At 37.1% G+C, this 14,750-nt stretch overlaps 1 protein-coding gene across 2 annotated transcripts in view; it reads right to left on the bottom strand.

The window, feature by feature from the left end:
• Positions 1–14,750, bottom strand: part of LOC306878298 (ADAMTS-like protein 4) — a 63,191-nt gene that overhangs the window by 13,016 nt on the left and 35,425 nt on the right. For both annotated transcript variants that reach the window (XM_079430556.1, XM_079430555.1), the window contains exons 6-8: positions 5,312–5,451; positions 4,641–4,845; positions 298–485 (exon numbers count right to left, since the gene is read on the bottom strand). In XM_079430556.1, coding sequence (XP_079286682.1) covers positions 298–485; positions 4,641–4,845; positions 5,312–5,451 — 533 coding nt within the window. The remainder of the gene's footprint in view (positions 1–297; positions 486–4,640; positions 4,846–5,311; positions 5,452–14,750) is intronic.

Raw genomic sequence — 14,750 nt, 5'->3', positions numbered from 1 at the left:
TCATTTTATTTTAAAATACTTTCTGGTATTGTCTCATACTGTTTCATGATATAAGCCGTTACAGGAAAATGATAGATTGTAACATGAGTTAGGAGAAGTGTTATATTCAAATAATATCATCATCAATAAACACAATAGTCATGCATAAACAAAGTAATGGCTTATTCCTTTCATCCATTCCTGCAGTAAAACCTCCCAGTTCAGAGTTTGTGCTCCATCGCACACACGCCAGATCTGTCGACCTCTTTCCACATTACTCTAATGTGTGTGTGTGTGTGTGTGTGTGTGTGTTCTTACATATAGCTGCAGCTGGGCTGTTGTGGGTCCAGGAGCGGTGAGAGTTTCTCCTCTCTCTTCTCCCTGATCTTGAGGCCCAGCTTTGGGTCGGCTGTACAGGAAGGTGGTTCCTCCTGCCTGATACTCTCCCGGAGGATCGACCGCCCAGCGTCCGTTCACCACAGACTGACCTGTTCCACTGCGCAGGGCTGCAGACACAAACACGTGCATTAATGAGCTGCTCACAATCACAACATACAGAGCTGGGCATGATCTTAAAAAGATTCGACAGTCATTATTTGTTTGTGGAACGGCTGTTTTTAGCTGTCTGTAATTACAGATCTCAGTTCTGCTTGTGATGATCTTTTTATGAGTTTCCTACCATAATCACACATCACATGCAACTAGGAATTCTCATCTAACGAGAAGTTCATAGCAAGAGTGTCAAAGAAAGAGGACTGAAAAAGAAAGGATGTAGCACAAACATCAGGAAACTAAAAATAAGCAAATCTGAATGGTACTCATTGGCCCACCCATGAAACAGCTAATAATGAGATCTCTTTCATATCTCAATTGTTTCATGTCACCTTACATTGAGAGAAAATGTAAATCTCAAACCGTGCTCAGATTTGCCCAAAATAATCAAACATGAGAGATCTCAATATGAACTCATCATTATTCATCAAATTGTTCTGAGGCCTAATGATCAGAGCTGTACAATTCACAACACACTGATTACACTATAAATGACTGACACCTAAACAAGATCAATACAAATACTACATCAGTACCGATACTTACTCAAGTGTCATTAAACTAGTGATACCTAAACTAGATAAATACTAACACTTAAGCTAGTACGACTACCCAGAACAACTGACACCAAAACTAGACCATTACTGATACTTAAACTAGTATCATGACAAGAATACTGATAATTAAACTAGACAAACACTGATAACCAAAGTAGTATGAATACCTGCAATACCAAAACTACTGACACCCAAACTAGTCCAGTACTGATAGCAAAACAATTATTGACTGATGCAGAAACTTGACAATTTCTTAATACTTAAGCTAGCACTACTTAAATACTGTTAATTAAACAAACACTGATAATGACATTACCATTACTTCCCAAATTCTGACATCCAAACTAGAGAAATATATATACTTACACTAGTATGACTACTCAAACTACTGACAACTGAACTAGATCAATACTGATACTTAAATTAGTATTACTAACCAAACTACTGAACCCTAAACTTGTGCAATATTGATACTTAAACTGGTATCAGTAAATAAGTGAGCCTTAAACTAGACCAACACTAACACTTAAACTAGTATGACTACTCATACTACTGACACCTAAACTAGACCAATATTGACACAAACTAGTATGACTACTCATACTACTGACACCTAAACTAGTCAAATACTAATACATAAACTAGTATCAATAAAAAGTGTTACTTAAACTATACCAATACTGACACTTAAACTAGTATGACTACCAAAACTACTGACATCTACACTAGACTTAAGACTAGACTGTTACTTAAAATGTGTAGCACTAAACTAGTGATACTTAAACTATATAAACTAGTTTAGGTATCACTAGTGTATCACTAGTTTAGTTATACTAGTTTTAATAATATCACTAGTAAACTGATACTTAAACTAGTGATACCCAAATTAGACCGATACAAATCTTCTTCTTCTTTTTTTAATTCTCTGAAGAGTTTTGCTTGTGCAAATGATCTTTTACGAGCACTTGTGAAAAACTCTCTGCAGCGATGCTGGAGAATTGTGGGTGCTTTCCAGGGCACTGCAGGATGATGAACACACACACACACACACACACACATGCTGGTTTTTGTGGTTTATGGGGACTCTCCATAGGCGTAATGGTTTTTATACTGAACAAACTGTGTGTGCTATTGCCCTACACCAACCCTACACCTAAACTTAGCCCTCACAGGAGACTTTGTGCATTTTTAGATTTTCAAAAAAACACTATTTAGTATGTTTTTTAAGCCTTTTGAATTACGGGGACATAGGCAGTGTCCTCATAAACCACCTTCATATTGTAATACCTCTGTCATACCCATGTCATTATACAAATTTGTGTCCTCATAAACCACATAAACATGCACACACACGCAGGCACACACACCGACCTATAATAACTCAGTGCTAGAGGAAATATAAACAATAATAACAGTGATAGTTAACACCTCTGAGCAAAATAAATTGGGTCAGACAGAATCACAGAGAGACACAGGAGAGAGCAAAGCCAAATCCAAAAAAAACCATGTCAGAAAGAGAAAAAGAGCTGATTTGTCATATAACCCAGCTAGTGTTTTGTCTACTACAGCAGTCTGCCTCCGGGGCACAATCACACTGTACTAGAACACACAGAGAAACGGACCTGGGCGTACGGAGAAACAAACACAGACATGTCCATGAGTCTGACTCAGGGTCATATTCACTTATGAAAACATGCCTGAATTACCTAATCCAGCCCAGAGAGATCCTCCAAACCCCGCGCACCATCAGCCGTGAATATGTGCATTCCTGAGTCATGTTCAGGCTAATATTAAGATGAACGTATTATCAGCATCCCTCTCAGGATAGTGACTCATCGCTGCCCCAAACACACCACACGCTCAAACTATGGGGCATTATCAACTGAATTTAGACGTACACGCTCTAGATCATCTGAAGTGACCAACAGCAGCTGTGAAGAGTTTAAAAAACATCCCTCTGCTCGTGATCACTGTTGTTTATGAGCTGGCTGGAGGTCTGAACTCTGAGCTGAGTTAAAGCCGATAAACAATGACCAATTCACATTAACAGGTAGAAACATATCCTGTTATGTAATGTATGCGAGTGCATGCATTCATAGTCACACACACACGCACGCACGCACTAATGAATGTGATGATTTGTGTCAGGACAAACACCCATTTCTTCAAATTAAGCTAATCATAATTCCTAAAAACTAATCCAACTAAATTCTGTCATCATTTATTCACTCTTTGGTGCAACCCTTTTGTAATACAAAAAATAGGAGTTTAGTTTATAGTTTAGCAAAATGTTCAGGCTGCTGTTTTACTGAAAAAGGTGTAAGAGGTCTAGGGCTGTCAAGCTCCCTAAATGCCAAAAATGCATAGACTGGAAAAGTGAAATGACTGTGTCATTTATATAAATTCAGTTTGGTTGAAAGCAAATAAAATCCCCAAAGGGATTAAAAAAAAAGAAAAAAATGCTTTGTTATAGTATTTTGGCTTGACAGATTTTTTTTTTAATAAATTTTTTTTGTTAATACATAGAAAAAAAATTATACATATTTAAAAAATACATTACAGTAAACAAACATGTCTTTCAAAACAAACATTTCTGTCTTTGTTTATAGTAAGTAAATGAAAATAAACATTGATTAACAAAATGTTTTTAGTTTTACCTTATATTGTAAAAATATAACATAAAACCTTATGTTGTAAAAAATTCTACTTTCATATTATAGATGATTTAGCTTTTGTTTTTCTTTAGGGTGAAATTAAGTTGTAAAAAGTCAAAAGAAATACATTATATTGACATACATTAAGTTTTGGCTTGTGTTTAAAGAAAATATATTTTATTTAATATATATATAATAATTGATTAAGTATGGTCTTTATAATGAATAGCCTAATATTTTTACTTTTACTTGATAAATGTACATTTTTATCTTTGGGAAAATAAATGTTTTTAATTAACATTAATTTAAGTTTGTGCCAAACCATGAATATAATTAAAGTTAACACTAATAAATTTGGCTGCAACAATAGCTTTGCTGATTTATATGGTAATTTTTACACCCTTTTAAGACAAACTAACTGTCGCCACAGCTATGTGAGGGTGAGTGAATTATTCTGCCGAGGCAAACCGTCAGTCCTGTGTTCACATAATTCATGCATTTGCCTTCATAGGGAAATACTCCTAAATTTAATGAAATAAGATGGAATTGAATTCCTTTATGAAGCTGTTTTCCGCTAGGCATGTTCGCACAAGGAGCGTTTGTCAGGTTTGATTATTGTAGGGACATTTGGTCACCATAAGAGAAGACAATGACTGAACAAAAATGACCACACACATACAAACACATTTGTGTTTCTATCATGGTGGGGACTTTCCATTTTATACAGAGAGCTAATGACATTTTCTTACCCGTAACCCTCACACAAAGTTTTAGGCAGTTATTCATTTTCAATTTAACTTAATTAAGCCATTTCCTGAAGGAAAAAAATGCAGAAAATGTTTAAGATTTTAGAGCAGATATTTGGTCCAAACCAGACCCACACACAGAGAGTTTGTACCCAGATAGTTGGGACTGGCTCGTTTCTCAGTGATGTTGATGGCCGTGGCTCCGGGTGGGATGTCCAGGATTTTTTGGTAGCCCAGCGGGACGCTGGTGTTCAGGAAACTTCCTGTGACCCTCTCGCAGGTGCCATCTCCCCCGCCGCACACGCCACAGCGATCCCGGACCAACCCTGAGCCCAACACACCGTCACAGCCCTCGCTCTGACACACACACACACAGGAGGAAACAATCACTTCCTTACAGTGGAACACGAAGCTGTCATATTCTAGAACTAAACATCAGTATATATATATATATATACATACAGTGCTTACATTTATTAGACCACCACCCAATATAAGGGTAGTGCCACAGCTGCCCTACCGAAAGCATTTTTTATGTTTCTGTAATGTCACAGAAGTGTTTTTAATGCTAAAATATAATTATTGTTGGGATTTAATGAATTAAACAATAGATTGTATGTGTGTGTGTGTGTGTGAAAAGTTTAAGCAAAACAAAGAGCTCTGAGAGGATTCATAGAAGCTTTAAGAATACGGGCCTGTAATGTTGTCCTCACAATGTCAGCACTAGGATTGAGCAGATTTAGGCTTAGCAATGAATCACAGTGGCTCTTTCCGGCTCTTTCATGTTACTATCATATTGGTGCATGCGGGCCTGTTTTCTCACCAGACAGCGTCCTCCCACACACACATCGTCGGGTGTGTTATTTGTGCAGGGCGTTCCATCTCGTACCCTCTCCGCCTGCCGCACGTAGAAACGATACCCGACCGGCCGACAGGTCAGCTCACACTGCTGCTCCAGACCCACTGCCAGAGAACAACACACCAGAACATCATTCAGCGCCACTGCACATTACATTCAGCACACTTCACGTGATCTACTGCATTTTATTACTGTAGGTGTCTTTGTGTAAGAAGATGGCATACTAGGCCTCCAAAAGCATTTATTCAAAAAGCTGCTGCAAAAATGACTCATTCAGAAACTGGCAGAGTATTGATGTCACAGCCATGAGCATATTAGCATATGTGACCCTGGAGCACAAAACCAGTCTTAAGTCGCTGGGGTATATTTGTAGCAATAACCAAAAATACATTGTATGGGTCAAAATTTGTCATTTTTCTTTTATGCCAAAAATCATTAGGATATTAAGTAAAGATCATGTTCCATGAAGATATTTAGTAAATTTCCTACCGTAAATATATCAAAACTTAATTTTTGATTAGTAATATGCATTGCTAAGAACTTCATTTGGACAACTTTAAAGGAGATTTCCTCAATATTTAGATTTTTTTTTACACCCTCAGATTCCAGATTTGAATAGTTGTATCTCAGCCAAATATTGTCCTATCATAACAAACCATACATCAATGGAAAGCTTATTTATTCAGCTTTCAGATGATGTATAAATCTCAATTTAAAAAAATTTACCCTTATGACTATTTTTGTGGTCCAGGGTCACATATGATTGCCCATGTTTGCATATTATGTATCACATGCGGTATCATACCGTTTCAGTATTTAACAGCTTGGCTGGGGCATTGCATGAGCAAAGAGATTAGCTAATTATAACAAACCTCATCTGCATATAGAAGTCTTAAAGTGTAATAAACTATTTAACTTGAAGGTCAGAGATATAGTAGAAAGTTTGGTGAGTTTGGTTTAAGGCGAGGGAGGCCAAATTCTAATAGGTTTCATATATGCTCTTACTTCATATGACAGTATATTTAATGTATATTTTATATACATGCATATATTACATTCGCATATGGGTTGGCAACTAACTTAAATAAAATATTTTTAAGATGAAGTACTAAAATTAAAAACTATTTAAAAAACAAAAACTAAAAAAACTGAAATAAAAAAATACATGAAAGCTAAACAGAAATATTAAGAAATACTTAAACTAAAATTAAAAAAGAAAATATGAATAAATACACAAATAGCATATTAATTATACTAAAATAACACTGGTGGATGGAAATAAACAGTTCCATAAAAGAGTGCAATATGGTGACTTTCATAAACACATGATCAGAATCTCATGAATGAAACTCTTTCTGAAAATGTTGTATCTGTCCTCTTTGTGAACCTCGTGAAATCCCTCGGGTGCGGATGCGAGCCGCATCAGTCTCTCTCTCTCACAAACACAACACAGTCCTGAGCTATTAATTACAGCCAATCAATGTCCTGATCAAAACCCCCGTCACACACAGGAAACACTCATTATTAATGGTGTTTACTAACACAGATACAACACACACTTGATACTTGCCATTTACGACTTTATCTGTTTGCCTGGAAATCACAATTATCAAATTCCCCGATACCTCCTGGCTTTCTGTGACTGTGGGAACACTGTGAATATCATACATCCGACTTTGGCTCTTTTATCTCGGGCCAGTAAGTGACCAGCTAGCCATGACCCAGAATGCACCAGCACATTCTGCATGCAAAAACAACTCATAGTTTCTCTAGAAAATATATAAAACTTGTTACATATTTTGAACATCTGCTTATCAGTCTATCTGAGTTTTTGTCCTCCGTTCTCTCTTTCTATTTTCAGTCTCAGCTGGACTACATCTGAAGCACACAAAGAGCACTTTCATGATCTGGCAAGCTCTAATCTGATTGGCTGACGTTTGGCAGTAAGAGCACACAGGGTTTTAATCAGTCTGTTGGGGCTGATTCAGTGAAGAACTCTTACTGGACTTGAAGAAGTTTAGTTAGTCCTCAAAACTTCATAGTTTTCTGACATTTCCTGGCCTTTTTTGAGAGAAAGTGCTTGTTATTTTTCAATGGCAAGAAATTTTGACCACAGAAATAAAACTGAAATAAAATATGTATAAGCAGAAGTAAAACTAAAATAAAAAGCTATTAAATATTAAAAACAAAACAAATAAAATTGGCAAAATCATGTAAAAAAATTACTAAAATTAAAAATACAAATTAAAAATAAATGCATATGCAAAATATGAATTATTACTACAGTAGCACATAAATAATCCTAAAGTAAAATATAAATAATACAAAAAAATTAAGCTGAAAAAGCATGTACCCAAAATAATAAAACCTAAACTAAAAGAAAAATGAAAACTAAAAATATTAAAATAAATGCTATAAAATATGATTAAATACTAGCACATAAATAATACAAAAATAAAACACTAATAGTAAAATTGGTGGACACAAGGGCAAAATAAACAGCCACTGTGACATAATTTAAATCCATTGTTTTTATGCCGGTCTATTATGTGCCATGATCTCATTTAAATAACCCCGCCCCTAAGTACAAAACAAACACATCAGTTCTCTCCACGTCTAAGTGGGCGGTTCTTCCAGAAAATGCTGTAATGTGTAGCAGACTTTATCCGGTCAGTCAAAGGTCAGGTTACGTGAGACTCTCTCTCTCTCTCTCTCTGTCCGTCTATCAGAATCAGCTGACTCTGACAAAAGAGCGAGAGATTCCAAGCCTTTCACATTCCGTCACAGTTATCTTTGAGAGATTATGATGGAGACAATGGTGGAGAGAGAGAGACGGTCACAGAGACACACAGACAGAGAAATGCACGAGAAAGAAAAGTCAATAAAAGTGATCAAAATAATAGACAAATAAGGCCTATTTTAAAGAAGGGCAAAAGCAAGAATCTAGAAGAAATATTGTCATTTCTCCTCTCTTTGTTTCTGGTGTGCAGACAGTGAGTCAATTCAGACTAAATATACTTCCCCACTATCTCTGTCTCTAAACAAACTCAGAGAGACAAGCGATTCACGACACAGGAAGACCGAGGGATGCCGAGAGAAAGAAAGAAAGAACAGCACAGGATGAGAGAGGGAAAGAGGGATATACAGACAGTGTTAAAAGAAAGAGCGCCCCTGAAAACTATTCAAAGCAATTCACAAAAACAAGTCTGTTCAGCTTCAAATTATACCGTGTTAAATGCAATGTTGAAAATGTGGCTGTGAAACATGAATTATGTGTGCAATATAAAAGAATTTCACTACTTGAAAAAATAAAAAAATAAATCTTAATTATAATTTTTTTTAAAGATTTCTAAAGCGTAATTATTAATTTTAATGACAATGTTTAGACAAGTGTGTAAACTGTGTCTGGGCATATTTACACTACTGCAAATAATATTTATATATTTAAATAATAAAGTTTTTTTTTTTTGAAGATGTCTCATCTGCTCACTAATCCTGCATTTATTTGATACAAAATAAAAACAGTAAAATTGTGAAATTTCATTACAATATAAAATAACTGTTTTCTATGTGAATATGTGTTAAAATATAATTTATTTCTGTGATCTGCAGCTGTATTTTCAGCATCATTACTCCAGTCTTCAGTGTCACATGATCTTCAGAAATCATAATAATATACTGATTTACTGCACAACAAACATTTCTGATTATTATCAATGCTGAACACAGTTGTGCTGCAGAATAATTTTGTGGAAACTGATATACATTTCATTTCACATCTTTCTAAAAATCGTAATTATTCCAAACCTTTGAGCAGTAGTGTATAATATCTGTAATAGCAAGCTTGTGGCTTAATTATCCCCTGCTTAAAAATACAAACACTGCAACTGGCTGAGCAAGAGTTGGTGGTGTGTGTTAAAGAGTGAAACCTGGCCTTCCTTACTGTAAAACCAAAACAGACACATTTTCAGACATTCTGGATGCAAAAGCCGACAGAGTGGGCAGAGGTTTCGCAAAGACGAGCCCAGATTTACTGATCAAAGGTGATTTCATCAGAAACACACACACACACACACACCTCATCTTACACAGACTTCTTGGAGGATATTAAAGATTGTTTGCAAGACTCGTGGAGTCAGTATTAAGATCTTAGACAGATGACACACTCCAGCGCTGCCACGTATGAAATACTAGCTTACTGCTTAGTGAAAACTGACAAAACACTCATTCAAACAGTAGACACCTTGCAAACATTTCCAACAGTAGTATTGCCACGTATTGAGCATACTTTTGAAAGAGTACTTCAGAATGCTTTGACCCACTTTAGGACTTCAGTACATCTTTATATGTAATTTCATAATTACTTCTATTGTCTTTGATTAAAGTGTTACTGCTGAATGTCCTGACAAACAAACTCAAATTTACTTTACAGTTTTGTTCAACTGCTTAAACACATTTTCAAAACTTTGCCTCTTTTTTTCCAAAACTTTACACACAAATCCAAGAATTGCACACACAAAATGCAAAATGCCTCACATCTCTTGCAAAATGAAGCACTGCATTCAAAATATCACAAACACATCTCAAAAGCAAACATTTGCAAACACTTTTGCCATGATATTAATTCCTGTTAGATTCTGTGTGTTACATAGAAAATTGTGTGTTGTGTTTTGCAAAAAGTGTTTTATGAAATTGTCAAAGTCTGAGAATTAGTGTCTGGTTTTGCAGATTTGGTGTGTGCTTCTGCTGTTTGACTGTCAGCTTTCAGAAACTGTGTGAAAAGGAAAGATTTTCTGTGGAAGCTGTTGAAAAAAAACTGTAATGTTATTTCTGTTGAAACTTAAAAATAAAAGCAACACTTGCAATTCAATTTTTGTGTAAAATAAACGTCTTGCCTTTCAGAAGTCTGATCAAATGAGGTCAAAAAAAGAAAATATGGTTTTGACATTGATCTGCCACACTTGAAATGAAAGCTCAAAATCAGCACATTGCATTGAGGGACATCATACAGCAAAAAGTATGTTTATACTATGCAAAATTACAATATAAAATAGGGCTTGAAACTTATAAAATGTTTTCTTCTTCCACATTTGGTCAGTAGAAAGGTGATTAACACTCAAAAAAATGAAGCCAAATGTTACTTTATAGCTAATGTTAGGATAAAACAGGATTTTAAAAAAAAGGTGAATTCAGTTTATATCTCACAGTTAGGATTTTTGTCTTGCAATTTTCTCAGAATTGCGAGAAACTCATAATTGCGAGATTTAAACTCAGAATTACAAGAAAGAAAATCATAATTTTGAGTTTATATCTCCTGATTTTCTTTTTTTCTCCAAATTGCAAGTCTATTAAATTCTGATTAAAGTCAGAATTACAAGAAAAGAAAAACTTAATTACATTTTTTATTTTGCAATTGGAAAAAGGCTTAATAAAGATATTTGTTAAACCATTTTTCTTACAGTAAATTGCGCAACGGTACTGAATAGCTGCATGAGCTTGAACAATGTATTCAACACGAATACATTGTTTTACATAGTTTGTTCATCCAACAAGGGATTTATGCCTCTAAAAAATGTAATTGGACACCAAAGCGTGCAATAATCCTGGAAAGTATCTACTGCACATACTTTGTTACTTGGATGCATACAGAACATTTGCATAATGTGCACAGCATAGAAACTAAAGAGTAGCGAGTGGCTCTTCCAGGTGTGAGTGTGGTCACAGAGCACTGAAGCATTAAGAGCATGTTCGAGTGTTATTCTGATCAGAGCCCACACGTCTCTCACAAACACAGCTGTGTCTCCATCCCTCCCTCAAACTCTCTCACTCGCTCTGGCCAGTCAAACGCAGTCCTTCCCAACTCCCCTAAACTCTGTTTACAGTTTTGTGTCCATGTCCCACCCCTGTCCCCAGCTGTCCCGCTGCTCTCGCTCCGCAGTCATCCGCGTTTATCCAACACATCCAGCTCTCTAATAGTCTCTGAGCTGGGTGGAGAGATTCTGGCAGCGGACAGATACAATAGCAAGGGATTTGGACCAATGCAAGGAAAACGAAATTTTGAGAATTAAACGAGCGAGTTCAGTTTCTCTGTTCATGCATGCTCTCTTTCTCCTCGTTCACTTGGATCGCTCTCCATCTCTCATCAAGCTTTCATAGGGAGAGTGCACTCAAAATTTTCACCTTTATTTTGCTCCAAACCCACATGACTTTCTTTTATGGAAGAAAAAAGAAATTATGAAGACTTGTACTGGTCACGCTTTTCCATTAACCCTCCATGCCTTCTGTCCCTGATTGATAGTTTATACTTTGGTCACACTTTATATTAGGTGGCCTTAACTACTATGTACTGTGTTCATATTGTATTTCAAAACACTTCTGCTGCTATTGAGGTGGGATACGGGTAGGTTAGGGACAGGTTAGGGTGGTATGGGTAGGTTTAAGGGTGGGTTAAGGTGTAAGGGATGGGTCAACAGTGTAACTACAAATGTAATTACAGAAATTAATTACAGATTATTTTTAAATATACAAGTACAATGTAAAAACATGCATGTACACAATAAGTGCATTGTATCAAACGATTAATTTAAATGTAAGTACATAGTAGTTAAGGCCACCTAATATAAAGTGGGACCTATACTTTTTTATCAAGTAAAAGCTCTTTTAGTGTAATTGTACTAACATCCACCTTTAGCTCGTGCTTATTTATTGTAAATTACAATAAATAAGGGACCGAAGACATAGAAATATAAAAAGTATCCTAAAAAGTGGCCTATTATTTGAAGCTTTCTTAAATAATTTGCTACTTTTTTGTGAGGAAAAAAAATATGAAGTCTCTACTAACTAATATCTTCCCCTCCAGTGAAGCAGAAAAATCTGTTTTGTGAAAGAATCATTTAAATTGGTTCCGACAACTAATTCATTGAAATTATCCAACTATAAAGGTTGATTTGTTCCTGTATTGTCTATTCCTCTCAAGAATTCTTTTGAACGTGCCAAGGAGAACTAGGATTTTCAATAAATTACTTTTTGGTCTGTTCACAATTTTCTGTGAGTAACAAAATCTTGGTCCGTTCCTCGAACATCATATGGGTTTGGAACGACATGAGGGCGAGTAAATGAGACAGAATTTAATTTTTCAATGAACTTTTTGTAAATGTCCTTTAAAAACCCTCTGGCACACTGAGAACAAGCCAAATCATACACAGAAGTGCACAGCAGCGCCATGCAGTAACAATTACTGCACACACACACAATCACATAATGATCTTTAGCGTTGAGCCGGCCAAGAAATGATCTCCCAGGGACAACAAAACAAAAGCATGCTCACCCTACAGCCAAACCCCCAGTGCCCCGTCCAACAATAGCTCACATAACTGCTGGATCCTACAAGGCTTTTACTCCTAATAAATCGGAGCACATTCTAATACCTCCTACACCACCAAAACACACACAGTCCCAGTGTCGCCTTGTCACACCGAGGCCTCTTTCACAGCGACTCATGGCCTGAATATCCCTGAGTGCTTTTGTTTTCATTTCATTTCTACATAAAAGCAGATTTAGAAGTGAGTGTAAACAGAGGGGTGAACGAGCGCTGTGTTTCTGTCATTTCAGTGTAACTGAACTCTTCCTGATACTGAACCCTGTAGGATATCAACACTGTCCCATACTCAACTTTGGCCAGTACTGACCCCGGCCTGATGCTGAGTCTGATTCTGAACCCTGTTCAATACTGAACTCTGTCTGGTGAAACAATGTTATAGCTCAAAGACATGCATTTGACTCGCACCTACTGACACACCCTCAAACCATAACACTTTCATTTAGTCAACCCTACATCTCTTGTTCAAGCTTGTACTTTTCCAAGTAATTTGGGAAGTGTGTATTGGCCCTCTTCATGTTACACGATCTCCTCAGAATGAATCACTTGTGCTCAGACATTCCTCAATTATAAGTCACTTTGGATAAAAGCATTTGCGAAATGAATAACTCACTATCAGTTTAATTACACTTAAACAAACACTACAATGAACTGATCTGTAACTCAAAGCAAACATTCTACAGTCATGTACCCAAAAACAAAATGTGCCAAGCCTTATATCTGCACCGTACTGTATATCATTTCACGTTGTTGTTGAAACAATCTGGCACCTTATGCATTATAAGGTTTAGAGTTATATCATGTAACCAATGTACAATCCTTTGTCCTTCTGTAAAGCTATTCCTTTAATATCACACACAATTTTCCTCATCTAGAAATGATTTACTCAGTATGACTAGAAGCAGGAGGGAGATCATGAAGTCTCTCAGAACCATGATGAGAAAAAGCTCAGTGAGATTTATAGACGACACGTCAGCTATAACAACTCTTTAGCAGCACTTTATCAGTGAATAACTTCAAACAAGATTCAGTGATCTAAACTCAAGACTCGGGGTTATAACTGGAGAATCTAAACCCAAGATTAAGGGTCCTTAATCAAGCTTTATGGTTCTACACACAAGATTCAAGGTTCTGAACTCAAAAATAAAAATTCTAAACTCAAGATTCAAGTGAAGTGAAGTGACATACTGCCAAGTATAGTGACCCATACTCTGAATTCGTGCTCTGCATTTAACCCATCCAACGTGCACACACACAGCAGTGAACACACACACACACACACACACAGCAGTGAACACACACACACCGTGAACACACACCCGGAGCAGTGAACACACACACACACACACAGCAGTGAACACACACACACCGTGAACACACACACAGCAGTGAACACACACACACCGTGAACACACACCCGGAGCAGTGAACACACACACACACACAGCAGTGAACACACACACACCGTGAACACACACACAGCAGTGAACACACACAGCAGTGAACACACACACACACCGTGAACACACACCTGGAGCAGTGAACACACACACACACACACACAGCAGTGAACACACACACACACACACACCGTGAACACACACCCGGAGCAGTGAACACACACACACACACACAGCAGTGAACACACACACACCGTGAACACACACACAGCAGTGAACACACACACACAGCAGTGAACACACACACACACCGTGAACACACACCTGGAGCAGTGAACACACACACACACAGCAGTGAACACACACACACACCGTGAACACACACCCGGAGCAGTGAACACACACACACACACAGCAGTGAACACACACACACACACACACACACAAACCGTGAACACACACCCGGAGCAGTGGGCAGCCATTTATGCTGCAGCACCCGGGGAGCAGTCGGGGGTTCGGTGTCTTGCTCAAGGGCACCTCAGTCGTGGTATCGAGGGTGGAGAGAGCACTGGACATTCACTCCCCCCACCTACAATCCCTGCCGGCCCGAGACTCAAACCCACAA

The sequence above is a fragment of the Barbus barbus genome, assembly GCF_936440315.1.
Source record: "Barbus barbus genome assembly, chromosome: 12".
Taxonomy (NCBI): Eukaryota; Metazoa; Chordata; class Actinopteri; order Cypriniformes; family Cyprinidae; genus Barbus; species Barbus barbus.
This window is presented reverse-complemented; position numbering and strand designations above follow the sequence as displayed.